Source organism: Pogoniulus pusillus, chromosome 12, assembly GCF_015220805.1.
Source record: "Pogoniulus pusillus isolate bPogPus1 chromosome 12, bPogPus1.pri, whole genome shotgun sequence".
NCBI classification, from domain to species: domain Eukaryota; kingdom Metazoa; phylum Chordata; class Aves; order Piciformes; family Lybiidae; genus Pogoniulus; species Pogoniulus pusillus.
In genome coordinates, this window is record NC_087275.1 from 31,784,705 (window position 1) to 31,812,383 (window position 27,679).

General features: G+C 47.1%; 1 protein-coding gene across 5 annotated transcripts in view; it reads left to right on the forward strand.

Moving 5' to 3' along the window:
• Positions 1-27,679, forward strand: part of RPS6KA3 (ribosomal protein S6 kinase A3) — a 97,792-nt gene that overhangs the window by 45,055 nt on the left and 25,058 nt on the right. For 4 of the 5 annotated variants that reach the window (XM_064152032.1, XM_064152028.1, XM_064152029.1 and 1 more), the window contains 9 exons: positions 835-951; positions 4,543-4,624; positions 12,804-12,884; positions 14,070-14,149; positions 16,261-16,367; positions 17,874-17,911; positions 18,811-18,953; positions 23,601-23,671; positions 26,443-26,531. In XM_064152032.1, coding sequence (XP_064008102.1) covers positions 835-951; positions 4,543-4,624; positions 12,804-12,884; positions 14,070-14,149; positions 16,261-16,367; positions 17,874-17,911; positions 18,811-18,953; positions 23,601-23,671; positions 26,443-26,531 — 808 coding nt within the window. Of the gene's footprint in view, positions 1-834; positions 952-4,542; positions 4,625-5,470; positions 5,530-12,803; positions 12,885-14,069; positions 14,150-16,260; positions 16,368-17,873; positions 17,912-18,810; positions 18,954-23,600; positions 23,672-26,442; positions 26,532-27,679 lie in introns of those variants that run through there. The other variant, XM_064152031.1, reaches the window with a different exon arrangement.

The following is a 27,679-nucleotide window of genomic DNA, read 5'->3' on the forward strand; positions in this document are numbered from 1 at the left end:
CAAACAGTCCCTCTGCAGCCTCTTTGTAGCTCCCTTCAGCTCCTGGCAGGCTGCTCTTAGGTCTGCCTGGAGCCTTCTCTTCTCCAGGCTGCACACCCCCAGCTCCTTCAGCAGAGGTCCTCATAGCAGAGGTGCTCCAGGCCTTTGTGCCCCTCCTCTGGACCTGCTCCATCAGGTCCGTGTCCTTCCTGCATCAAAGGCTCCAGAGCTGGATGCAGTACTCCAGGTGAGGTCTCACCAGAGCAGAGTCAAGTGGCAGAATCACCTCCCTTGACCTTCTGGCTATGCTGCTTCTGATGCAGCCCTACTTGGAGCCTGAGGGGTGACCTTATTCATATTGATGGAGATGTGGAGGTTGGTGTTGGAGGACAGAGCCAGGCTCTGCTCAGAGATAGCCAATAACAGGACATGGGGCACTGGGCACAGGCTGGAGCAGAGGAGAAAGAAAAATCTTTTCCCTGTGATGGTGGCAGAGCCCTGGAAAAGGTTGCCCAGAGAGGTTGTGGAGTCTCCTTCTCTGGAGACATTCCAAACCCACTTGGCTGCTTTCATGTGTGACCTGCTCTGAGTGCTCCTGCTCTGCAGGGGAGTTGGACTGGATGAGCTTTTGTGGTCCTTTGCAACTCCTAACATTCTGTGATGATGAAACTGCCTCTTGTAACAGAAAATCATTTAGGGGTATGTATCTTAGGCAAATAGCATGACTGGGAGGTTTTTCTTTACAGTTGGTTGGATTCAGCAGCACTGTTTTATTTCCATCATACTGTGAAGCTGTGAACATTTTGGGAACATGCATCACTAATGGAACTTTGTTTCCCTCTTTTCCTCTGTCAGGAAGAAGGAAATATCAAAGAAATTGCAATAACTCACCATGTAAAGGAAGGACATGAGAAAGCAGACCCTTCACAGTTTGAACTTCTGAAAGTCCTAGGACAAGGATCCTTTGGAAAGGTTGGTGACTGAACTCCTGGGAAGCCAATTCATCAGGAATATAGTACTGAGTAATATTGGGAATGGAACAATTAGAACTGCCACAATCTTAGAATCATGGAATCAGGCAGGATTGGAAGGGAGCACAAGGACCAGCCAATGCCAACCCCCCTGCCATGCCCAGGGACACCCTACCCTGGTTCAGGCTGCCCACAGCCTCAGCCAGCCCGGCCTCAAACACCTCCAGCCATGGGGCCTCAACCACCTCCCTGGGCAACCCCTGCCAGCCTCTCACCCCTCTCCTGCTCAACAACTTCCTCCTCACCTCCAGCCTCACTCTCCCCATCTCCACCTTTGCTCCATTCCCCCCACTCCTGCCACTCCCTGACAGGACTACCTCCCCTAATCTTGCAATGAAGTGATGCTGCAAGTGAAAACTCCTTTCTAAATGAGTGCTGAGCAGCCACTCTCATTGAGGCAGAGATGTTTCGAAGCAGCAGATCTCAAAATTCCATAGATAAACTGCCTTGATATGAAATAATTGGATATTCAGTGTTAAAATAGAATGTCAATTTCCTATAATTACTCCTCTGTGATGAGGAGATGAGGATTGAAACTTTGCTGTTGGGTATTTCTAGTTGCTAACTTGCTATCGTGGTAGGTCAGCAGCAGTACAGAGGCTACAGGCAGAATTTATTTTTGTAGCAGATTGGAAAGAACAAATTTCACTGAATTAAACATTATTTATCCTGAGCAATTTCATGCTAGGCAATATCTGCCAGAATTTACCTTGATCTTTATGTGAAGATCTGTTAAAGACTCAGTATCTTTAGCCTTTAGTGAATGCTGCCCACACTGAGATCCCACTAGGTATATGTGATTCATACTTTCAGTTGTCCATATCCAAGTGGGAAGCAAAGCATTTGCTTCCTGTAGCAAGGCAGATCATTGAGACAGAGTGAATTATGCAGTGTAAGTCTTTACATCCATTTTGAACTGCAATTCTGGATGTGATGTGAAGCTCTAGCATATAATGCCAAGTCCAGCTTGCATATGAGTCAGAGGATCATGGAATGGTTTGGGTTGGAATTGACCTCCAAAAGTCATCCAGTTCGACCCCTTTGCAGTCAGCAGGGACATACTTCACTAGATCAGGTTGCTTAGAGCCTTGTCATGGAATCATAGAATCAACCAGGTTGGAAGAGAGCTCCAAGCTCAGCCAGCCCAACCTAGCACCCAGCCCTGCCCAACCAACCAGACCATGGCACTCAGTGCCCCAGCCAGGCTTGGCTTCAGCACCTCCAGCCATGGCCACTCCACCACCTCCCTGGGCAGCCCATTCCAATGTCCAGCCTGACCTTGAATATCCCCAGGAATGGGGCCTGTGATGGTTTGGGGGTTACCCCGCCCCCCCACACTTTTGTATTTGCCCCAGCTAACTCAGACGGACCCTGGGAATATAGATGAAGCAATTTATTTACAGCTAGCAGAATTTACAAGCAGCTATTTACAATATATACAGTTATATACAATTATATACAGAAATATACAAAGGATAAACAATACAAAAGCACAACTCCCCTCCCAGAAACCTGAGTCCCCAGGAGGGGCTCTCAAACCACCCCAACACCTCCCCCCGGCCCTCTCAACCTTACCCCAGTTCTCAGGAAGAAAAGAGGTGCAGCCAAGAGGTTAGGGAGCAAGGTTAGTGGGAGCAGGGTTAATGAGATGTGTCTCGGTCTAAGGCAAAAGCAAGAGAGAGAAACAAAATGGAGAAAATTTTCTTCTTCCCAGAGCTCTCAGCGAGACTGTGAGAGAAGTTGACATCAATTGTTTTCATTTCACTGCCTGTTATCTAGTTCTTTTACCAAAACATTCTAGCTTGCTTCAAACTAGCACAGGGCCCCAGCTGTGCTTCAGGATATACTCTAGTGGTCATGGTAATTGGGTTACAGTTCATAGAATCAGTCAGGGTTGGAAGGGACCACAAGGATCAGCCAATTCCAACCCCCCTGTCGTGGGCAGGGACACCTCACACTAGATCAGGCTGTCCACAGCCTCAAACACCTCCAGGGATGAGGCTTCCACCACCTCCCTGGGCAACCCCTTCCAGGCTCTCACCACCCTCATGTTGAAGAACTTCTTCCTAACATCCAATCTGACTCTACCCATTTCCAGCTTTGTTCTATTCCCCCCAGTCCTACCTGACAGCCTAAAAAGTCCCTCCCCAGCTTTCTTGCAGCCCACTTCAGATACTGAAAGACCACAGCAAGGTCACCTGGGAGCCTTCTTCTCTCCAGACTGAGCAGCTGCAACTCCCTCAGCCTCTCCTTATACAAGAGGACTTGATCACCTTAAGGCTCAGTTGGAATAGATGATCTGAAAGGTGCCTCCCAACCTAAGTTATGCTATGATTCTATGAAGTAAAACACACTTCAGCTGAGTCTTTTTGCCCTTCATGGCTACATGAAGTCATCCACAGCCTGAAATCAAACCCCATCAGCTCTGTGACATGAGATCTGTTCCTACAATTTGATAGGTAGAGAGATTGAGGTTAATTATTTGTCTATGCATTGCTCAGTCTAGTCTCCTGGGTCAGCTTTTTGTACACACATTTCAAATCTGACCCTTATTTTATTAGCACTTTTGCTAAGCCATCTCATGAATTTTATGAGACAAAACTAATTAGATATGGAACACAAAGTTCCACTTTTTAGTATTTGTCAGCTTCTGAAAGAATCTGAATTTGTCCTTTCCTTTACTCACTGAAATCTAATTAAGGCAAACCAAAATTAATTTTGTGTTATGTTTGTCTTGGATGAACTTTTTAGATTGAAAATGAAGGAGCAGTAGGAAAAAATGTGAAGAAATTATAGTTTGAGCTTTACAGAATCTAAAACTGTCATAGAATCACAGAACCAAGCAGGCTGGAAGAGAGCTCCAAGCTCCCCCAGCCCAGCCTAGCACCCAGCCCTGCCCAACCAACCAGACCATGGCACTAAGTGCCCCAGCCAGGCTTGGCTGCAACACCTCCAGCCACAGCCACTCCACCACCTCCCTGGGCAGCCCATTCCAGTGCCAATCACTCTCTCTGACAACAACTTCCTCCTCCTAACATCCAGCCTGAACCTGCCCTGGCACACCTTGAGGCTGTGTCCCCTTGTTCTGTTGCTGTCTGCCTGGCAGCAGAGCCCAACCTCACCTGGCTACAGCCTCCCTGCAGGCATCTGCAGGCAGCAATGAGCTCTGCCCTGAGCCTCCTCTGCTGCAGGCTGCACCCCCCCAGCTCCCTCAGCCTCTCCTCACAGGGCTGTGCTCCAGGCCCCTCCCCAGCCTTGCTGCCCTGCTCCAAACACCTTCCAGCACCTCAGCATCTCTCTGCAATGGAGGAGCCCAGAGCTGGACACAGCACTCCAGGGGTGGCCTGAGCAGTGCTGAGTCCAGGGGCACAAGAACCTCCCTTGTCCTGCTGGCCACAAGGTAATAATTAATGCTGGAAGGAGTAGCAGGGTTGAGTTGCAGGGAAGTACTACTGACTGCTCTCATTGCAGAGTACATTGATCTCATTTACCTTGATTACCTTTTAAGAATTCTTCTTAATTTTCCATGCAGGTCTTCCTTGTCAAAAAAATCTCAGGATCAGATGCTAGACAGCTTTATGCAATGAAGGTATTGAAGAAGGCCACCTTGAAAGGTAAGCACTGTTTAGAGAATCATAGATTGGGCTGAGTTGGAAGGGACCTCCTAAGGTCATCTAATCCAGCCCCAATGCAGCCAGCAGGGACATCATGCACTAGATCAGGTTGCTCAGAGCTTTGTCCAACCTCACTTTGAAGGTCTCCAGGAATGGAGCCTCAACTACCTCCCTGGGCAAACTGTTGCAGTGTTCCAGCACCCTCATGGTGCAGAACTTGTTCCTCACATCCAGTCTCAATCTGCTCTGCTCTCATTTCAAACCATTGCCCCTCCTCCTGTCCCTGCAGGCCTTTGCAAACAGTCCCTCTGCAGCCTTCTTGTAGCACCCTTCAGGTCCTGTCAGGTTGCTCTTAGGTCTACCTGGAGCCTTCTCTTCTACAGGTTGAACACCCTCAGCTACCTTATAGCAGAGGTGTTCCAGCCCCCTGATCATCTTCATGGCCCTCCTCTAGACTTCCTCCATCAGGTCCATGTCCTTCCTGTGCTGAGGGCTCCAGAGCTGGCTGTAGTACTCCAGGTGAGATCTTTCCAGAGCAGAGTGAAGTGTGAAGCAGTCAGGTGGAGTTAGTCAACACTGACTGATTTTCCTGAAGTTAAGATCATTCTTTCCATATTCTTTTGAAGTTGAGATCATTTCTTTGCCATCTTCCTGTCCTTGTAGGCCTTTGCAACCAGTCCCTCTGCAGCCTTCTTGTAGCCCACTTCAGGTCCTGGAAGGCTGCTCTTTGGTCTCTCTGGAACCTTCTATTCTCCAGGTTTCTCCATACCAAACAACCCCAGCTCCCTCAGCCTGTATTCATAGCAGATGTCTTACAGCCCCCTGAGTGTCTACATGGCCCTCCCCTGGACCCATTCCATCTCCTTGCTGTGTTGAAGGCCCCAGAGCTGGACACTGTAATCCAGGTGAGGTCACAGCAGAGAGAGAGAGGGTAAAAAAGAGAAATCAAGGACATTGTACTAGAACTTATTTTTTATATCCATTCTGTCCTAGAGATTGTGTCTTAGAACTTTCCTCTGTCAAGCACCAAGTTGAGGTGCTGGAAGGTGTCCAGAGAAGGGCAGCAAGGCTGGGGAGGGGCCTGGAACACAAACCCTATGAGAAGAGGCTGAGGGAGCTGGGGGGGTGCAGCCTGCAGCAGAGGAGGCTCAGGGCAGAGCTCATTGCTGCCTGCAGCTGCCTGCAGGGAGGCTGTAGCCAGGTGGGGTTGGGCTCTGCTGCCAGGCAGCCAGCAGCAGAAGAAGGGGACAGAGGCTCAAGCTGTGCCAGGGCAGGTCTAGGCTGGATGTGAGGAGGAAGCTGTTGTCAGAGAGAGTGATTGGCACTGGAATGGGCTGCCCAGGGAGGTGGTGGAGTGGCCATGGCTGGAGGTGCTGAAGCCAAGCCTGGCTGGGGCACTGAGTGCCATGGTCTGGTTGGTTGGGCAGGGCTGGGTGCTAGGTTGGGCTGGCTGAGCTTGGAGCTCTCTTCCAACCTGTTTGATTCTATGATTGTATGATTCTAAGTCACAGAATACACTGCCTTTTATTGTAGATCCAGAAGGATTAAGTGAAGAGCAGTGCTAGATTGATGAGTTGCAGGGGAAAGGAGGCTTCTTTCCATGCTGAGTTGGTTAGCTGACAGTTGCTTGTGTTACATCTGCCACCTGCCTTGCCTCCTGAGCTGTTATTTGAAACTTGATATCCTTCCTTTTCCCCTTTGCTCTGTATGGCCAAGGATACAGCCAATGCCTTTTGCTCAGTTTATATTTAGGCCATGATCTTTAGAAGTGGAGCAGAGCAATGATTTTAGCCTAAAGGTTCTCAGCACAGGAGCTCTCAGTCTTTCGTTAAAACACAAATACATCAGTACATTCCCCCAAAGCTCTTGGCACTTGTTCTGGATGTAGAATGTGGAAGATAAGATCTTAAGTTGCTGTTCTAAGTTACTTGAATAAAAAAAAAAGAGTTGTAAAAGAATTGTTTTTCTCAGATGGTTTTGGTATCCTTAACAAAATAAGCTTAAATTTGAACAATCCAAATTCTGTCCTGGAGAATTAATAGAATCATAGAATGGTTTGAATCATAGAATTCTGTAATTATAGAATCACAAAAGTCTTTTCTGGCCTTGAAGATCATCAAGTCCAACCCTAACTTACCATGACCAATAAACCATATCCTCAGACACTACAGCTACAGCTTCTTGAACATCACCAGGGGTGATGACTCCACCATCTCCCTAGGCAGCCTGTTCCAACCCCTCACCACTCTCTCACTAAAGTTCTTCCTCATGTCCAACCTAAACCTCCCCTATCACAACTCCAGCCCTTTGCCTGGGTACTTGGCAGAAGAGACCAACCCCAGCCTCGCTCCAACTTCCTTTCAGGGAGCTGTAGAGAGCAATAAGATCTGCCTTCAGCCTTCTCTTCTCCACACCAAACACCTCAAACTCCATGAGCTGCTCCTCAGAGGATGCCCTCCAAACCCTCCCCAGCCTCATTGCTCTTCTCTGCGCACTCTCCAGCCCCTCAGTGACTTTCCTATGCTGTGGTATCAGAACTGAACCTAGTGCTCAGCATGGCTGACTCCAGGGGCACCATCACTGCCCTACTCCTGCTGGCCACAGTGGGTTTATTCCAGGCCAGGATGCTGTTGGCCTTGACCACCTGGGCACACTGCTGGCTCATGTTCAGCTCTCCACCAGGCTACTTTCCAGCCACTCTGCCCCAATCCTGCAGCATTGCTTGGGGTTGTCATGACCCAAGTTCAGGACCCAGCCCTTGGGCTTGCTAAACCTCCTTGTGCTGACTTCAGCCCATTGTTGTAACCTGTCCAGATCCCTCTATAAAGGAGAGGAAGTATTTTGTACTGTAGATTAAAATGACAGTTACTTTTCCACACCAATCCCTTAACCAGAATGTTTATCTGTTGCTTTATCCTGTTGCTTAATGTTTCTTTCTATTTATAGTCCTTCTAACTCCTGAAACTGCAGCAATAGATTTGATCTGACTTCACCAAATTGCACTTCTTCCTCTCTATTATTACAATATTGATTTTCAGTTCTAACATCTTGTCTTCATCTGAAAATGCTCAAAACATAATGAAGGGCACAGAAGCTGCCATTGAACTCTGAACTTCTGCTCTTGAGCCTGACATTTTCTGCTCAAGATCTAGCACTGAATATCTTTATCCCATTAGATATCACTTTCACTTAAAACTCTTAGAGAGGCTTGAAGTGGTTTTGAACAGTTTCCTATATTTGGATTCCTCTGTGTTTTGTGGCATCTGTTATCCTCATCATTTACTTCCTATTTTTCTGAAGCTGCTTTCCAATCCTTTAAGATAATTCAGCCTGCTCAAGAGCTTTTCATTCTCCAGCCTGTTAATAGCTCAGGCCTGGAGTCAGAGGTCATTCAGCAGTTGCTTTAAGACATTTCACAGAACCACAGAAGCATGCAGGCTGGCAAAGCCCCTCAGGATCACCAAGTCCAACCTAGAACCCTACTCTACAAGGTTCACTTTAAACCACATTCTCAGGCACCACATCCAAACAGCCTTAAACACACTCAGGGTGGGTGAACACCATCACCTCCCTGGGCAACTCATTCTAGTCCCTGACCACTCTCCATTAAAAAAGTTTTTCTAATGTCCAATGTAAACTTCCCCAGGCTCAGCTTGAGGCCATTCCCCTTTGTTCTGTCTCCAGTTCCCTGTGAGCAGAGCCCAGCAGCAGCCTCTCCGCGATGTCCCTTCAGGCAGCCACAGACAGCAATGAGGTCTCCCTTCAGCTTCATCTGTTTCACACTAACCATCCCCACCTCCTTCAGCCACTCCTCATCAGATTTATTCTCCAGGCCCTTCCCCAGCTTTGTTGCCCTCCTCTGGACCCCCTCCAACACCTCCACACCTCTCTCATATTGAAGTGCCCAAAACTGAACACAACACTCAAGCTGTGGCCTCACCAGAGCCTAGTCCAAGGGCACAATCACCTCCCTGCTCCTGCTGCACACAGCATTTCTGATCCCAGACAGGATGCTATTGGCCTTCTTGGCCACCTGGGCACACTGCTGGCTCCTATTCAGCTGCCTGGGCACACTGCTGGCTCCTATTCAGCTCCTGTCTATTACAACCCCCAGATGCCTTTCTGCAGGCAGCTCTCCAGCCACACTACCCCCAGCCTGTAGTGTTGCTTGGGGTTGTTGTGACTCAAGTGCAGCACCTGACATTTGGCCATGTTGAAACTCATCCCATTAATATTGGCCCATTGATTTGAGGGCTTCTCCATCACCTTTTGATTGTGGTTTAATGTTGCATGTCAAAACCACAGTCCAGAGTTTGTATCTGGATTTGCCTGCAGACAGCAGACACAGATAAACACTTGCAGCTTTGACTTGTAGTGGGAAAAGGAGACTCTTGGAGGTGCTAAGAATTCAAGGATGGAAGAAGCTTGAGCACAAAGGTGACACTAGCAGGTGGATGCCATACATCTCAACATCTTGTCCCTGAGCTTCCAGATGCTTTTGCTTGTGACTCATGTTGTAAGAAGAGCAGAATTGCAAGCAAGTGAGGGTTACTGTGGAAAACTTAATATGAAATTAGCTGAAATGATTTTTTTCTTCACTTTTTGCAACCTCTTTAGAGCTTTAATATCATAAATCAAATAATGCAGTGCCTTTAAAATTATCCAAGGTTCTTTAGCTCTTTCTAATCTGTTTCAAAGTTACTTCTTTGGTCTAAAATTGAAGATGAAGATGGCCTTCAAGAGTTCTTCCTAACCAAAGGCAGTGAGCAGGGCTCCCAAATGAAACTGAGAGAATATTTTCATAGGAATACAATTCTACAAGCCAGAACACACTGGTGCAGCTACACAGTCCAACCTGCTGATGTTTAGAGCAAAGAGAAGGATTTAGAGGTGTCAGCTGATGGAAATCTCATCCTGAGCCAGCAATGGTTGCTTGCAGCCCAGTAGGCAGCTGTGTCCTGGGCTGCATCCAAAGCAGAGAGAGCAGCAGCACAGGGAGGGGATTCTTTGCTCTGCTGAGGACCCCACCTGGAGCACTGTCTGCAGTTCTAGGGCCCCCAGCAGAAGAGAGTCATGGAGCTGCTGCAGTGTGTCGGGAGGGGGGCCAGAAAGATGCTCAGAGGGTTGGAGAAGCTCCTCTTTAAGGACAGACTGAGAGTTAAGGGCTGTTCAGCTTGGAGAAAAGAAGGCTCTGAGGAAACCTCAGAGCAGCCTTCCAGAACCTGAAGCAGGCTACAAGAAAACCAGGAAGGGACTTTTTCCAAGGGCTTATAGTGATAGGATGAGAGGGAATTGATGGAAGCTTGAGGAGGGCAGATTGAGATTGGAAATTAGGAGGAAATTCTTTCCAGTGAGTGGGGTGAGACACTGGCACAGGTCACCCAGGAAGGCTGTGGATGCCTCCTCCTTGGAGGTGTATAAGGCAAGTTTGGATGAGCAAGCTGGGCTAGGGGAAGTGTGCCTGCCCATGGCAGGGGGGCTGCAACTTAGATGATCTCCAGGGTCCCTCCCAACCTCAACCATTCTATGTATGCCTGAACTTTGCTCATTGCAAAGGTTTGTTCATTAATACACTGACAGGTTTCATCTCTCAGCACCCCTTCATGAAGGAGAGAAGGAGACAAACAGGGACAAATTATTGCTGGCCTCCAGCATTAGATGTCTTCAGAAAACTCAGGACTGCCAGCAGGGCACTGCAGTGAGAACTGCAGTCAAAAGAATCGAATGTTAAGCCAAGTAATGGCTAATGCTGATGTCTGAAGTGAGCTCAGTGATGTCTGATGTGAGCTCAGTTCCATACCCTGTGTGGAGCTTTTGGAGACCTGCACTTAAGAAATGAGACTTGTTTTCCATCTCCCTGTTGCTCAGCTGTAGACACTTCAGTACTTAGTATTTTTGTTTTCCTCAGCTGATGATGCCTAAAACCAAAATATTCTGATCTTACAGTTCTGTCTTCTAGATGAACCCTTGGAACAGTGAAAGCACAGAGTCATCTTGTGACATTTTCATGACTTTAGATGTAAAGGTCAACATTCAGATGTGTTGTTTGCTCGATGTAGCATTTATTGCATACACTTCCACTTTTAGGGATGAGTTCTGGGGGGAGATGCAAACCTGATAGCTTGCTTCAGTCATGACAATGTATTTGTAACTTGTTCACAAGCACCTCTGTTGTGAGGTGCTGTGAAACTGGTTTCTGGGGAGCTAAACTTCTAAAAGACCCTTTTGCTTCTTTGTTTTTCTTTCCTACCCTGTTGTGTTTTAATATCCAAGAACTCAGGCTTGTGAGCCGTGCAGGAAATGTTGGCAGCTTGAACTCTGGACTGGACTTGGTTGTAACATTTGGGAAAGGGATGGTAACAAAATAGAGAATACAGGAAGGAAAGAAATGTGATATCTGAAACCACTGTAGCAAGCTTCACTATGGCAGGTAGAATTATAGGATGCTTGGGTTGGAAGGGTCCTTTAAAGGTCATCCAGTCCACAACCCCCTGCAGACAGCAGGGACATCTCCCACTGGATCAGCTTGCTCAGAGCCTTGTCAAGGCTGACCATGAAGATCTCCAGGCATGGGGCCTCAACCACCTCCCTGGGCAACCTGTTGCAGTGTGGCAGCAGCCTCCTGGTGCAGAACTTGATCCTTGCATCCAATCTCAGTCTGCTCTGCTCTCATTGCAAACCACTGCCCTCATCCTGTCCCTGCAGGCCTTTGCAAACAGTCCCTCTGCAGCCTGCTTGCAGCCCCTTCAGCTCCAGGCAGGCTGCTCTGAGGTCTGCCTGGAGCCTTCCCTTCTCTGGGCTGCTCACCCCCTGCTCCCTCAGCCTGTCCTCACAGCAGAGGTGCTCCAACCCCCTGCCCATTTTTGTGGACCTGCTCCATCAGGTTTATGTCCCTTTTGTGCTGGCAGCACCAGTGCCATTTGGATGCATTTCAGCGTGATCTGCTCTAGGTGACCCTGCTCTGGCAGGGGGGCTGGACCCAGATGAGCCTTTGAGGTCCCTTCCAGCCCCTGCCATTCTGTGGTTCTATGATTCTCTGAACTGGAGGCAGTGCTGCAGGTCTCAGGTCTCTGCAGAGCACAGCAGAGGGGCAGAATCCCCTTCTTGTGCTGCTGTTCTCCCTGCTTTGGATGCAGCCAGCACACAGCTGCCTGCTGTGCTGCCATGGACTATTACTGGCTCCTGGGGACTTTGTCATCAACTGACACCCCCAAGTCCTCCTCCAGTCTGCTCTCAGCCACTCTCAACCAGCCTATATTTGTGCTTGGGATTGCCCCAATCCAAGTGTCACAGCTCCCTCTGTGATGTATCAGAAAAGTCTGCACTGTGAAAAATGCTCTCTCCAATCTCTTCTGTGTGGAGGTTAGTGACTCACAGACCACTGTAATATTATGGGGTGCAATGTGAAGTACATCAGATCATGGAATCATAGAATGGTTTAAGTTGGAAAGGACCTCAAAGATCATCTGATTCCAATCCCCTCCCACAGGCAGGGACACCTCCCACTAGAACAGGTCGCTCAAGGTCTCATCCAACCTGGCCTTGAACACCTCCAGGGAAGGACTATCCACAACATCCCTGGGCAAGCTGTGCCAGTGTCTCACCTCCCTCACTGCAAAGAGCCCTTTCATAACATCCAGTTTCAATCTCCCCACTGACAGTTTAAACCCATTCCTCTTCCTGGCATTACAAGACCTTGTCAATAGTTCCTGCCCAGCCCTCCTGGAGCCCCCTTCAGATCCTGCAAGGCCACTCCAAGGTCTCCTCCAAGCTTTCTCTTCTCCAGCCTGCACAGCCCCAACTCTCTCAGCCTGGCCTCAGAGCAGAGCTGCTGCAGCCCTCTCAGCATCTTGGTGACCTCCTCTGGACTGGCTCAAACACTTCCATGTCCTTCTTATGTTGGGGACTCCAGAACTGCCCCCAGGACTGCAGGTGGGGTCTGAGGAGAGCAGAGCCAAGGGGCAGAATCCCCTCCCTTGCCCTGTGCCCACACTGCTCTTGCTGCAGCCCAGCACAGGGTTGTGTCTGGGCTGCACTCACCCTGCAGGCTCCTGTTGAGCTTTGCATCAGCCCAGAACCTTAGGCCCTGTTCCTCAGGGCTGCTTTGAACATAATACAAATGATGAAGACACTAAAGAAGTGATTATTTAGTTCTAACCTTGCTGATGTTCTGTTGCAGTTCGAGATCGGGTTCGGACGAAAATGGAGCGAGACATCCTAGTAGAAGTCAACCATCCTTTCATTGTCAAGTTGCATTATGGTGAGTTGCAGGAAAAAAGATGCATTTTTGTATTGCAGAAATAGGTGCTTGCTAAGATAGCACCTAATATTTGCTTGATGATTAAGGGAATCATAGAAAATGAGTGTGCTACCTAAATCCTGGCTGTGCAAAGATTTGCTGCTTAGTAATCCTCTCGCAGACTAAGCACCTGGCTAACTTCATGCACTGTTGAATCCTTATAGGGCTGAGTTTGTAGCCCTTTGAGATACTAAAAAGCAGTTGTCTGTCTCTATCAGGCCATTCCAGAACATCTTAGCTTTTGTATTGCATTCACTAGTTCGAATTGCAGCCTGTGCTTGCTTTACTTGCGCTGTAGAAGACACAGGCAATGACTTCCCATTGAGTCCAAATTGCTGGGAATGTGCCTTGGGATTTTAACAGAGTGTGCAGCCCTAAAACTTCATGTGAAAGGGGTAGGAAATCAGTACTCAATTACAGAATCACAGCAACATGCAGGCTGGCAAAGCCCCTCAGCATCACCAAGTCCAATCTACTCTCCAAGATCATGGAATCAGTCAGGGTTGGAAGGGACCACAAGGATCAGGCAGTGCCAACCCCCCTGCCATGCCCAGGGACACCCTACCCTAGAGCAGGCTGCACACAGCCTCAGCCAGCCTGGCCTCAAACACCTCCAGCCATGGGGCCTCAGCCACCTCCCTGGGCAACCCCTGCCAGCCTCTCACCACTCTCCTGCTCAACAACTTCCTCCTCACCTCCAGCCTCACTCTCCCCACCTCCAGCTTTGCTCCATTCCCCCCACTCCTGCCACTCCCTCACACCTTCAGAAGTCCCTCCCCAGCTTTTTTGGAGCCCCCTTCAGATGCTGGAAGGCCACAAGAAGGTCCCCTGGGAGCCTCCTCTGCTCCAGCCTGCACAGCCCCAACTCTTTCAGGCTGTGCTCACAGCAGAGCTGCTGCAGCCTCTCAGCATCCTCCTGGCCCTGCTCTGGACACTCTCCAGCATCTCCACAGCCCTCTTGTCCCAGGGGCTCCAGAACAGAAAGGAACAGTTCCTTAATTCCTTTAAATCCTTTGGTTTTCCACAAAGGGAAGAACAGAAACTTTAATGGTGACAATGCAAAGGGTGAATTCGAAGGTGTGGTGTGTTGCTGTTGTTCTGCTGATGGCTTACATGGCATGGTGCTGAATTGTTTGGGTGTTTCAGCTTTCCAGACAGAAGGGAAGCTCTATCTCATTCTGGATTTTCTCAGGGGAGGAGACTTGTTTACGCGCTTATCCAAAGAGGTAAGCTTCTTTTATTTCTAACTTGTCTGGTGAGAAAATTTGACTCAAAAAGTCATGGAATGGGGGGAGTTGGAAGGGACTTCTGGAAATCATCCAGTCCAACCTCTCTGCCAAAGCAGAATTACCTAGAGCAGAGTCACACAGGAATGTGCCCAAGGGTGTGAAATTCAGCAAGGCTGAGTGTAAGGTCCTGCACCTGGGTGGGTGCAATCCCAAGCACAACTCCAGGCTGAGTGGCAGATCCTTGAGAGCAGCCCTGAGGAACAGGCTCTGGGGATCTCGGCTGATGCAAAGCTTAACAGGAGCCTGCAGGGTGAGTGCAGCCCAGACACAGCCCTGTGCTGGGCTGCAGCAAGAGCAGTGTGGGCACAGGGCAAGGGAGGGGATTGTGCCTCTTGACTCTGCTCTCCTCAGACCCCACCTGCAGTCCTGGGGGCAGTTCTGGAGCCCCCAGCACAAGCAGCACATGGAAGTGTTGGAGCCAATCCAGAGGATACCACCAAGATGCTGAGTGGGCTCTGAGGCCAGGCTGAGAGAGTTGGGGCTGTGCAGGCTGGAGAAGAGAAGGCTTGGAGGAGACCTTGGAGCAGCCTTGCAGGATCTGAAGGGGGCTACAAGAGGGCTGGGGTGGGACTATTGACAAGGTCTTGTGATGACAGGACAAGGAGGAATGGGTTTGAACTGGCAGAGGGGAGATTGAAACTGGATGTTAGGAAAGGGTTCTTTTCAGTGAGGAAGGTGAGAGACTGGCACAGGTTGCCCAGGGAGATTGTGGCTGCTCCCACCCTGGAGATGTTGAAGGCCAGGTTGGATGAGACCTTGAGCAACCTGTTCTAGGGGGAGGTGTCTCTGCCTGTGGCAGGGGGTTGGAATTGGATGATCTTTGAGGTCGCTTCCAACCTAAACCATTCTATGTGTTTTGGGTGACTCCAGAGAAGGAGGCTCTACAGTCTCTCTGGTTATCCTGCTCCAGGGCTCTGGCACCCTCACTGTAAAGACATATTTCCTCGTGTCCAGATGGAACTTCCTGCCTTCCAGTTTGTACCTATTGCCCCTCATCTTAGGATAATCTGATGAGGAAAGGATAAGGGAGTTGGAGTTTCTTAGCCTGGAGGAGACTCAGGGGAATCTTATCACACTCTACCACTACCTGATGGGAAGTTGTAGTAAGATGGGGGTCAGGCTCTTCTCCCAGGCAACTTGAGCCAAGGTGAGTGGGCATGGTTTGAAGCTGTGCCAGGAGAGGTGTAGGTTGGATGTTAGCAAGCACTTCCTCATGGAAAGAGTCATTAGACACTGGAATGGGATGCTCAGGGAGATGGTGGAGTTGCTGTCCTTGGAGGTGTGTAAAGAAGGATTGGCTGTGGCACTCAATGCTTCAAGCTGTGTCCTCTTGTTCTGTCGCTGAGTGCTTGGAGAAGAGACCAACCCCCACCTGGCTATGACCTCCTTTCAGGTAGTTGGAGAGAACAATCAGATCTCCCCTGAGACTTCTCTTCTCTGGCTGAGAAGTATTGATGATAAAATGCTGGCTTTTGACTAATCAACATATGAGACTTTTTAGAGGTTGTAGAGAAGTTAATCCAAATATTATAGAATCATAGAACCAAGCAGGTTGGAAGAGACCTCCAAAATCATCCAGCCCAACCTAGCACCCAGCCCTATCCAGTCAACTTAGACCATGGCACTGAGTCTTTGCTTCAACATCTTCAGGTTCAGTGACTCCACCACCTCCCAGGGCAGCCCATTCCAGTGCCAATCACTCTCTCTGCCAACAACTTCCTCCTCACATTCAGCCTAGACCTCCCCTGCCACAGCTTGAGACTGTGTCCCCTTCTTCTGTTGCTGGTTGTGTGGGAGAAGAGACCAACCCCCACCTGGCTACAGCCTCCCTTCAGGTAGTGAAGAACTATTCCACAGAACCACTGTTAACCACTGTAAAATCCTGGCTTTTGACTCATCAACAAATGAGACTTTTTAGAGGTTGTAGAGAAGTTAATCCAAGTTTGACGAGGAACTGTTCTGCAGAACCACTGTTAACCATTGCTTAGCTGGCCCTGGCAGAAGCTTTCCAGCCTTTACATGTAAAATCCATTGTTTTGCCTTTCCAGGTGATGTTCACAGAAGATGATGTCAAATTTTACCTGGCAGAACTAGCACTTGCTTTAGATCATCTACATAGTCTTGGAATAATATACCGGGACCTAAAACCAGAAAAGTAAGAGTCCTCTGTGGCAAGTGCACTGTGTTCATTAGACCTCTGTAGCACTTCCACCTCTGCACTTCTCTTTCCAGCTGTTCAATTTCAGTGCTTTATTACACAGCTTGAAGAAAGAGGGAGGTGGGAGGGGAGGGAAGCTTGTGGGCTATGGTATTAAAGTGTTGCGTTGCCTTTCCAGTAGTACCCAAGCTTCAGAGCTACGTGCTAGAATCTGTGGTCATAGAATCATAGACTCAGCCAGGTTGGCAGAGAGCTCCAAGCTCAGCCAGCCCAACCTAGCACCCAGCCCTGCCCAACCAACCAGACCATGGCACTAAGTGCCCCAGCCAGGCTTGGCTGCAACACCTCCAGGCACAGCCACTCCACCACCTCCCTGGGCAGCCCATTCCAGTGCCAATCACTCTCTCTGCCAACAACTTCCTAACAACATCCAGCCTAGACGTGCCCTGGCACAGCTTGAGCCTCTGTCCCCTTCTTCTGCTGCTGGCTGCCTGGCAGCAGAGCCCAACCCCACCTGGCTACAGCCTCCCTGCAGGCAGCTGCAGGCAGCAATGAGCTCTGCCCTGAGCCTCCTCTGCTGCAGGCTGCACCCCCCCAGCTCCCTCAGCCTCTCCTCATAGGGTTTGTGTTCCAGGCCCCTCCCCAGCTTTGTCGCCCTCCTGTGGACACGTTCAGTACTGCAACATCTGTCTTGAATTGAGGAGCCCAGAGCTGGACACAGCACTCCAGGGGTGGCCTGAGCAGTGCTGAGCACAGGGGTGGGCACAAGAACCTCCCTTACCCTACTGTCCACACTGCTCCTGAGCCAGCCCAGGATGCCACTGGCTCTCTTGGCCACCTGGGCACACTGCTGCCTCATCTTCAGCCTACTATCCACCAGTACCCCCAGCTCCCTCTCTGCCTGGCTGCTCTCAGCCACTCTGCCCCCAGCCTGGAGTGCTGCTTGGGGTTGTTGTGGCCAAAGTGCAGAACCCTGCCCTTGGCCTTGTTCAGTCTCATCCCCTTGGCCTCTGCCTACCCATGCATCCTGGCCAGGTCCCTCTGGAGGGCTCTCCTACCTTCCAGCAGTTCCACAGCTGCTCCTAGCTTGGTGCCATCTGCAAACTCACTGCTGCTGGACTCAATCGCCTGCTCCAGATCATCAATAAAGACATTGAACAGGACTGTGCCCAGCACTGATCCTTGGGGAACACCACTGGTGACACGAATATGTCTTGCCCAATTTAAGAGAAATAGACCTGTGCCTCTGTTTTTAACAACTGGGATAATGACACATGCCACAGGTGGCCAAAACTAAAATCTCAAGAGAAGACAAAAAAGGAAGGAAAAGAAAATGTGTAGTTCCAAAGCATTTCTTCCTAATGATTCATTCTCATGAATGAATCTCAGCACTGCTTGGCTTGGTGGATGCTGTTAATTGTGGAAATGTGATCAGTGCAAACTGTGAAACAAGAGTTCTAAAGATTGGAATTAACTCACTTTGTTCTTCTCATTGTGTTCCAGCATCCTGCTTGATGAGGAAGGACATATCAAATTGACAGGTGAATAAGGGGAAACTGCCAACACCTGGACCTTTTCTCTTCAGAATTAACTCTCTGTATTTTCTTTTTGGTTGGTAAAGAAGAAAGAGTAAAAGAAGTAATTTTAACTGGGAGGTCATTATTCCTGGGGAGCAAATAGCATAGTTAATTTAAGTGAACTAGATAAACAGTTCAGATAACTGATACACAAACAGATCTGATGGACCTGTGGTAATGTGGAGAGGGGAGAATGCTCTAATTCCCCTGTGCTTGGGTTGTATATCATGGAATCATAAAATGCTTTGGGTTGGAAGGGACCTCTAAAGGTCAGCCAGTCCAAACCCCCTGCACTTAGCATTAGATCAGGTTGCTCAGAGCCTTGTCCAGCCTCACCTTGAATATCTCCAGGGATGAGGCCTCAACTACCTCCTTGGCCAACCTGTTGCAGTGTTGCAGCAGCCTTATGGTGCAGAACTTGTTCCTTACATCCAATCTAAATCTCCTCTCATCTCAAACCATTGTCCCTCATCCTGTCACTGCAGGCCTTTGCGAACAGTCCCTCTGCAGCCTTCTTGTAGGTCTCTTTCAGGTCCTGGCAGGCTGCACTTAGGTCTCCCTGGTGTCTTCTTTTCTCCGGGCTGAACACCTCCAGCTCCCTCAGCCTGTACCCACAGAGGACTTTCTCCAGCCCTCTTTGTGGTCCTCCTGTGGACCTGATTCATCAGGTCTTTGTCCTCCCTGTATTGAGTACTGCAGAGCTGGATGCAATACCCTAACCAAGGGCTTACCAGAGGAGAGTAAATATATATCAATACTACAAGCATCACATTTCACACAAAGCATTAACCACAAATGGTTGTAAACCAAACCAAGCAAGTAAGCATTTACATTTAGAACATGTTTTTGTTCTTTCCTTGCAGACTTTGGCTTAAGTAAGGAATCAATTGACCATGAAAAGAAAGCCTACTCTTTCTGTGGCACCGTGGAATATATGGCTCCAGAAGTGGTGAACAGACGAGGCCATACACAGAGTGCAGACTGGTGGTCTTTTGGTGTTTTAATGGTAGGTTTCTGGTGAATCTAAGTTCTAGCAGAACTAGGTTTTGTGAGGTTTGGTGAAACAAAAGCCTGAAGGTGAGCTTGAAATGATTTCTAACTACCAAAAGGAATCTTTGATTATACAGAATTAGTAATGGTACCACGGAGTTTGAATCAAGGATGTGGCCATGTCAGTGCCAGCTATATGACCTGATTTTGTTGTCACAGGATCACTGGGGGTTAGGGACTGGAAGGGACCCAAAGAGATCAAGTCTAACCTCCCTGCCAGAACAGGACTGTGCAATCTAGCTCAGGTCACAAAGGAACACATCATAGAATCAACCAGGTTGAAAGAGACCTCCAGTATCATCCAGTCCAACCTAGCAACCAGCCCTATCCAATCAACCAGACCATCCAGACAGGCCTTGAAACTCTCCAAAGAAGGAGACTCCACAACCTCTCTGGACAACCTGTTCCAGTGCTCTGGGACCCTTATGGTCAAGAGGTTCCCCCTTGTGTTGAGGTGGAACCTCCTGTGCTGCAGCTTCCATCCATTAGGTTGCAAGTGAGCAGAGCCTGTCCCCCCCCCAGCCCTCAGATATTTATAAGCATTTATTAGATCCCCTCTCAGTCTTCTCTTCTCCAGACTAAACAGCCTCAGGTCCCTCAGCCTCTCCTCATAAGGCATGAGTGATAGCTTCAGAATTGGTCTCCAGTGTAGTTCCAATGATGACAGATGCTGCTTTTGCACATCAAAGCAATCCAAATGACCTGGATGTGATATGGGATGTGGATGTTCACTTGCTCATGGTGTTTCTGCAAGGAGCTAACTTATATGAAGTTGAAGGATCAGGAAAAAAAATGTCTCAAATATGGCTTTGGGGGAAAAAAAAAAGATCATGTTTGTTGGTTTAGGATCACTGAATGGCTTTTAATTCATAACCTTTGGCTGCATTTTCAACTTAAAGATTAAGTAATTGTGTTTTTAAAGGAAATGGTTTTGTTTCTTACTGCTTCCTCTGTGTATGACTGTAACAGCACAGCTAGTGTGTGTGCTTGGTAGAATGAGAGGGCCTCTGTGATGTCTGAAAATGTCATCCTATCACCTTCTAATCATCTAGAATGCTGCTGTGATCTGAAAACTGACTATGTAAAAGCAGCACCTGATAACTAAACTTTCTCCAGCCAGGTGCACGCAGTCCCTTACAACCTCACACTGTATCAGTAAGAACTCAGTGACTTAAAAGAGAATCACAGGGTATTTCTGGACACAAACATAAGCTGGAGTTCAGCTTCACTTTCTAAACCTGGAAAACATCATTAAATGCCTATAAAGTTGGAAGTTTAATTGCTGAAAAACGAGAGGTGTGGCTGGTGTAGCTTTCACAGCCTAAGTGCCCTGCATATGAAACATTCTGGATGCAAAAATACAACCTTAAAACCCCAAAGTTTCTGTATTACTTGATGAAGTGCAGTGCACTTTTCTCTAAGACACATTCTCTTGCATTTCTGGCTTGCATGATCATTCTCTTAATCAATCTCCTTATTAATCCTTAATTAGAATCCGTGCTGATTGACAATTCACCTGGTGGTTGGTGTAGTTCTGAGTACACAGTACTGAGATTGAATGCAAGTGATAGTGTAGAAGTGGAGACTAGAAAGAGATCTCAACAAATCATAGAATCAGCCAGGATGGAAGAGAGCTCCAAGCTCAGCCAGTCCAACCTAGCACCCAGCCCTGGCCAACCAACCAGACCATGGCACTAAGTGCCCAATCCAGGCTCTGCTTCAACATCTCCAGGCACAGCCACTCCACCACCTCCCTGGGCAGCCCATTCCAATGCCAATCACTCTCTCTGCCAACAACTTCCCCCTAACATCCAGCCTATATTTAGCCTCTCTTCTCCTGCTGATAAATACTAAATGCTTAAACCATTCTTGTGAAGTGTATTCCAGTTTGTCTTTGAAAACAGAGACTGATTCAAGGGATGCCAGACACCTAAACACAGTTAAATGAAGCCTTCAGAAGCATTATGTATTTAGTGAAGAATCCTCTGCTGAAATAAAAAGGATTATCAGTATTCCCAGGATTACAGGATGTTAGGGGTTGGAAGGGAGAGGAGGCTCAGGGGTGACCTCATTGCTGTCTACGATTACCTGAAGAGAGGCTGTCACCAGGTGGGGACACATAGCTAGCAAGAGTGTCTACAGCTGCCTGCAGGGAGGCTGTAGCCAGGTGGGGTTGGGCTCTGCTGCCAGGCAGCCAGCAGCAGAAGAAGGGGACAGAGGCTGAAGCTGTGCCAGGGCAGGTCTAGGCTGGATGTTGTTAGGAAGTTGTTGTCAGAGAGAGTGATTGGCACTGGAATGGGCTGCCCAGGGAGGTGGTGGAGTGGCTGTGGCTGGAGGTGTTGCAGCCAAGCCTGGCTGGGGCACTTAGTGCCATGGTCTGGTTGGTTGGGCAGGGCTGGGTGCTAGGTTGGGCTGGCTGAGCTTGGAGCTCTCTGCCAACCTGGCTGATTCTATGAATAATTAATATTTGATGGCTATCCATTAAGTAACCAAATAATATTTGGTAATTCATCTATTCAATAGCTATATTTTAATAACAAAAATAATATATAATAGCAAAACATGTAATTATGGAGTAATAGTTAATAACACAATAGTTACTAATATGATTTTAATAATATAATATTTAATAACAAATAACTGATAGCAAAACTATTTAATAACTGTATTTTAACAACAAAGAGACACAGAATCATAGGATCAAGCAGGTTGGAATAGAGCTCCAAGCTCAGCCAGCCCAACCTAGCACCCAGCCCTATCCATTCAACCAGACCATGGCACTAAGTGCCCCAGCCAGGCTTGGCTGCAACACCTCCAGGGGCAGTGACTCCACCACCTCCCTGGGCAGCCCATTCCAGTGCCAATCACTCTCTCTGACAACAACTTCCTAACAACATCCAGCCTAGACCTGCCCTGGCACAACATAATAGTAAAATTTGTGATAATGAAGTAATATTTAGTAATGAAATAATATTTAATAGTGAACTAGTATTTAGTAATGAAGTAACATTCAGTGGCAGTATAATTAATAACCAAATAATATTTGATAGCAACACTGTTCAATAACTGTATTCTAATAACAAAGAGACATAATAGCAGAATGTGTGATAATGAAGTAATATGTAATGCCAAAGTAATATTTAATAATAAAGTGATATTCAGTGGCAATATATTTCATAACCAAGTAATATTGGATAGTAAAACTATTCACTAACTATCTGTTTAATAACAGAAATAATACAGACTAGTAAAATGTGTGATAATGAAGTAATATTTAGTAATGAAGCAATATTTGGTAATGAACTATTTAGTAATGAACTATTTAATAATGAACTAATATTTAGGAATGAACTGATATTTAGTGATGAACTGATATTTAGTGATGAACTAATATTTAATAATGAAGTAGTATTTCAGAGTGAACTAATCTCCAGTGGCAATATATTGAATAGCTAAACATTTGCTAGTAAGACAGGCAATAATGAACTAATATTTAGTGATAAAAATAATAGAGCTAAAAGTATCTAGCAGTAGTGATGAGGTAGCAGCTGCTGTTCTCTCTGTACTTTATAGGGTAGTAAGCAGTTAAAAACTCTGTTTGAAGGGGAAAAAAGGGGGTTGAAAGGATGCTTTTAGTACAAGCTCATGCTCTTAGTGTAGCTCAATCACAGATTCCTCACTCAACTTATCCCTGCTCGGTTTTAGTGCTTGGAAGGCTGAATGTCTGAGTTGAAAAAAGGGGAGCAGGCAATACCTGTGTTCAGGATGACCTAATCTGTTATTTAGAGGTCTCCTTTATCGTTTCCTTTGCTGACTTCAAGTTTATGCTATGGGATTTCATTGAGCTAGATTGGCTTGTGACTGACTTCTGCCCCAGAGCTGTAGCTGCTGTGCCTGCTGCCAGCCTGCTTTCACTGCCTCCTTTAGATCTGCTATCCCTGCAGAGTCCTGCAGCCCACCAGCAGCACCTTCCTCCATCTCTATTTTTACTCAGTCACTTTCAGAACAAATCAGTATTTGAACCATGTCTGTTGCCTGCCAGCAGGCACTGTATGATGTGCATGCTGTGGAGGTCTCTTACGTGTTCCTTCAGGCTTTATTTCTGCTGCATGCATACAGTAACCACTTCTCATCACGCCTGTCTCTGTCAACCAACTAACCCCCTTCCCCTTTCCAATGAAGGCTGTGTACATGCCAATTAAATTCAAACCAAACCAAAATGGGTTTTTTGAGTGATCTCTGCATGAGGATAAATCATCACTAACTTTTAAAAGGGGGAACCTTTTTCCCTACTCCCCACTCGCTTGAAAGCTAAAATAGAGTTGCATAGATGAAAGTCTTCCAAGAATCAAGTTTTTAGGCAGAGCACTGTAGCCTAAATCGTGTAGATAAAACCTGTGAAGCAAGGTGTCACTAGAGGAGGGTATTTTGCAGCTGTAACAATGGCACAGGCTGCTCTCAGTGTTGTACAATGAGAAGTTGTTTTGCACAGGCTTGATTGTTAACATGCATGAATTTTGGAAGGTTAAGATGCTAAGTAGTTTTGTCAAGCATTAGATTTTTGTCCAGGTAATGTAATTGATGAAAGTTTTACTCTATACAGTTTGAAATGCTCACTGGTACTCTACCTTTCCAAGGGAAAGACAGAAAAGAAACCATGACTATGATTCTCAAGTGAGTACACTCTTATTTATATATCTCATCAGGTATTCTACAGGGATGCCCTCCGGGCTGCAATATCTAATTTCTACTCTTCCCTCATTTCCAAAGGTACTGGTAAATCCTCACTCCCTATTCCATACTATTAATTCCCTCTGCCACCTATCTAATTTGTCTTTCTATTCCTCCCCCCATACTAGGTACAAAGAATTTCATAGCAGCTCTCTAATCTGTAAATAATAACTTCTCCAGCCATCTTATCTCCATATTATTTTTAACCTTTCTTCCCCTTTTTGATAACCTGTGCATTTTTTGCTGGTTTTCTGTGTTTGTTTCAGGGCTTTTTTTCCTTTTGGTTTCTGAGAAAGTGTTTTCTCACCTTAGCCTTCTCCCTCTTGCCACTCATCACCCTACTTCTTTATATTACTGGTGCTGACAGCAACTTGCTTCCCAAACACTTCCCCTATTAGCTAAAGTGCATCCTCCCTTATGTGCTTCCCTGTGAGTGCCCAAGCTCCAATCTTTCCCTTTGCTATTCCCAGCATAGATTTTGGGTTAACTCTGTTGTAGAAATTGCTTTCCTTGATTTTCTCAATGAAGGCTTTCCCCCTTCCCTTGCTGATCCCCAACGCATTCTCTGACCTAATACCACCCATGACACAGACTGTCCCACTTTGTCCCCTAGCACTATGCAAACAACTGCTTCCTCATATCATAGTTTCACTTCTCTGTATCCATCCACTTTTTACTAATACCATTTTTCCCCCTCATGGAAGCTCATAAAGCTGTTTTGTTTTCTACTTCTTTGTTTATCGCTGTTCTTAGCTCTGTTACTGCTTGCCTACCCAAATATTGAAGCCAGCATTCCTTTTTGCACCAACCTTTTATGACAGAGTAAATAAATGAAATTGATTTCCTATTTTTCTAAGTAATAAGAAGTTGAAAAATCACTAGAAAGCAAACTCCTTCTTTTGCCTTGCTTTTGCTTTCATAATGCGTACCTGGTGTGTTAATCTCTGCCCTTGGTTTTCCCTTCTTCTGTTTACAAATGTATTTAGTGGTGCTGGTTTCTCCTGCTGCCTCATCACCATGCCAGTCCAAATCTTCATGTGGTGATAATTGAATGTCTTTAATGAAAAGGTTCTATCTATTCACAGCAAGCACAAACTCCTCCTGACCACCTCTTTTCTTTGCAAGAAGCTAGGCTGAGATAATTCTGCTGCACTCGCACTTGGAGTGCTGCAGAGGAGCCACACTTTTTTCTCTCCATGTCTCACAAGTCACATCTTTCTCTTCTTTCCTCTGCCTGCATGTGACTCCACTCTGTCCCCCAACAGTCTTTCCACTGTTGCTACAAGAAATCCTCTGTAGAATACCCTCCTTGTGTCTCCCCAGTTGACATTGATCATTCCTTTCAGATTTCATCTGTGCATGTATCTCTAATTCCTCTCTCTTTTCTCACCTTTCCAGTCTTTGTTGTTAGTTTCAGAGAGCTGCACAAAAAATGTGATATGCAGGCAATAAATTTTACCTCTGTTTTCATGTTCTATACACTTTACTACATAGAGAGAAATCTGTTTTGGTGTTGGCAATGCAAACAGTAAAAAAAACAGAAGCTATTGCAAAGTCTTTTCTCATGAGTTCACATTTTTTGTCAGTCTGTTTTCATTTTCTGTATAGTTGTAAATGTAATTTCTCCTGAAATACTTCATAAAGCTGTTTAAAATGGACAGATTTGCATATCAATGAATATTTTCAGCCTGGATCATTTCAGATAAATGACTTTTCTCATCTCCTGTTCCTGCAAATCCACAGCAAATGTATTTTATTTTCCCCTGGGTGTTTTGTTTCTGACATTATCATGACAAGTTGGTGTTTATTCTTATGTGTTTCACTCTAAAACTGAGAAACTCTGCAATCTGAAGAAAACAGTTTGCAGCAATGAAGTTAACTTTTTAAAGCGTTTTTGCTCTTAAGAGATTTGCCCTCATAGAAAGTTTTGCCTTCATCTATCATGAATCTCAGAAAAAAAATGCTGTCACTCATGTAATTATATGGCCTAGGATCTCTGAGGACCTCAGATTGTTCTTAGAATCATAGACTCAACCAGGTTGGAAGAGAGCTCCAAGCTCATCCAGCCCAACCTAGCACCCAGCCCTGCCCAACCAACCAGACCATGGCACTAAGTGCCCCAGCCAGGCTTGGCTGCAACACCTCCAGGCACAGCCACTCCACCACCTCCCTGGGCAGCCCATTCCAATGCCAATCACTCTCTCTGCCAACAGCTTCCTAACAACATCCAGCCTAGACCTGCCCTGGCACAGCTTGAGGCTGTGTCCCCTTGTTCTGGTGCTGTGTGCCTAGGAGAAGAGCCCAACCCCACCTGGCTACAGCCTCCCTTCAGGGAGCTGCAGGCAGCAATGAGCTCTGCCCTGAGCCTCCTCTGCTGCAGGCTGCACCCCCCCAGCTCCCTCAGCCTCTCCTCATAGGGTTTGTGCTCCAGGCCTCTCACCAGCCTTGTTGTCCTTCTCTGGACACCTTCCAGCACCTCAACATCTCTCTTGAATTGAGGGGCCCAGAACTGGACACAGCACTCAAGGTGTGGCAATTTCACATGACTGACAGCACTTTTGCTCTGTTTCTGATGTCTGAAGGTGATTTCTGAGTGATGCCAATTTTACTTGGTAAGGATTTGTTAAATGACAAGGGACAGGAGGAATGAAGAGTTAATTTTTGGGTTTTACCCTAAATATGTTTGTATGCTATTAATTATTTTTGTTCTGTAGGGCCAAACTTGGAATGCCTCAATTCTTGAGTCCTGAAGCACAAAGTCTTCTGCGAATGCTCTTCAAAAGGAACCCAGCAAACAGATTAGGTAAAGTGGTTAGCAGAATACTTTTGGTCACAGCAGTGCTCATTAAACTGACCAAGGAAATGCAGAGTCTGTTGGGTAGATGTCGTGGAGAGGGATTCTGCCACCTACACTGATTGTGGCGGAGAGGAGAAATTAATTGGTGCCAGATAATAGTCTATAAACATGTGTATATTTATTAACTTCAGGATTCAGAACTCTCACCACCCCCAACCACTGTATTTAATATTAAAAGGATCTTACATGGTCATGAAGACATTCTAGGAATGATATCCAACCATAACTTATTAATAACTAGCAAACATTCAAACTATAGACAGGGAGAGGAGTTTCCCCATGGCTTAATGCTGCTTGGGGTCTATATGCTACTTGCCCAGCAGGTGGGCTGAGAGCTTTCTGCTCTATGGCAGGAGGCAGTAGATATTACAGAGGCATTAAAGCATTTACTTACCATTCTTATTAATTATCAATCACCCTCTGGGGTTACATCACAGCCTATGCCAGTGTCCAAACTTCAGGGGAGTCTTTGCCCGTGGACTTTGAGGCTGGAATCCTCCTGGCTTCAGGGGAAAGGAGAATCTTCCTGGCTTGTGGGGAAATGAAGGATGCAACCTCTGCCCTTGTCTCCTGGCTTCTTCTGGACGCTCTGTCCAGGGACTCAGGTGCAGGAGGAATACGATGCTGTGCTGTCTCAGCACAGTCTCACATTGGCTACATAGGCTGATTGTGTGCAGACAAGTGGGGTCTGCTCCTGGTTAACTCAGCAGCCGTGGCACTTACCAGGCAGTGATAGGGCAGCGGGCGTGCAGTAGGATACGCAGCTGCACGGGAGTCTGAGCTCCCTAGGTAAAGGCAGGCAATGCAGGATCTGGTCCTGATAGCTCACCACAGTGGCATGTGAGTGTGCACAGCTGGCTGGGAGCCTATGGGAGAGTCTGTGTCTGTAATAACAGCAAGGCAAAGAGGCACAAGCAGTGCTGGCGAGTCCAGATCTAACAGTGAGCAAGTAAGGCAGCCTGTGCAAGCGAGCGTGGGCGATCCGGGGAGTCCCGAGCATGTTGTTCACCTGTGTGCCTCTGTTTATTAAATGTGGGCTGAGACTTATGGCCCTTTGGCCACTAGAATGACCAATCAGGTTGGCAGTTAGCCAA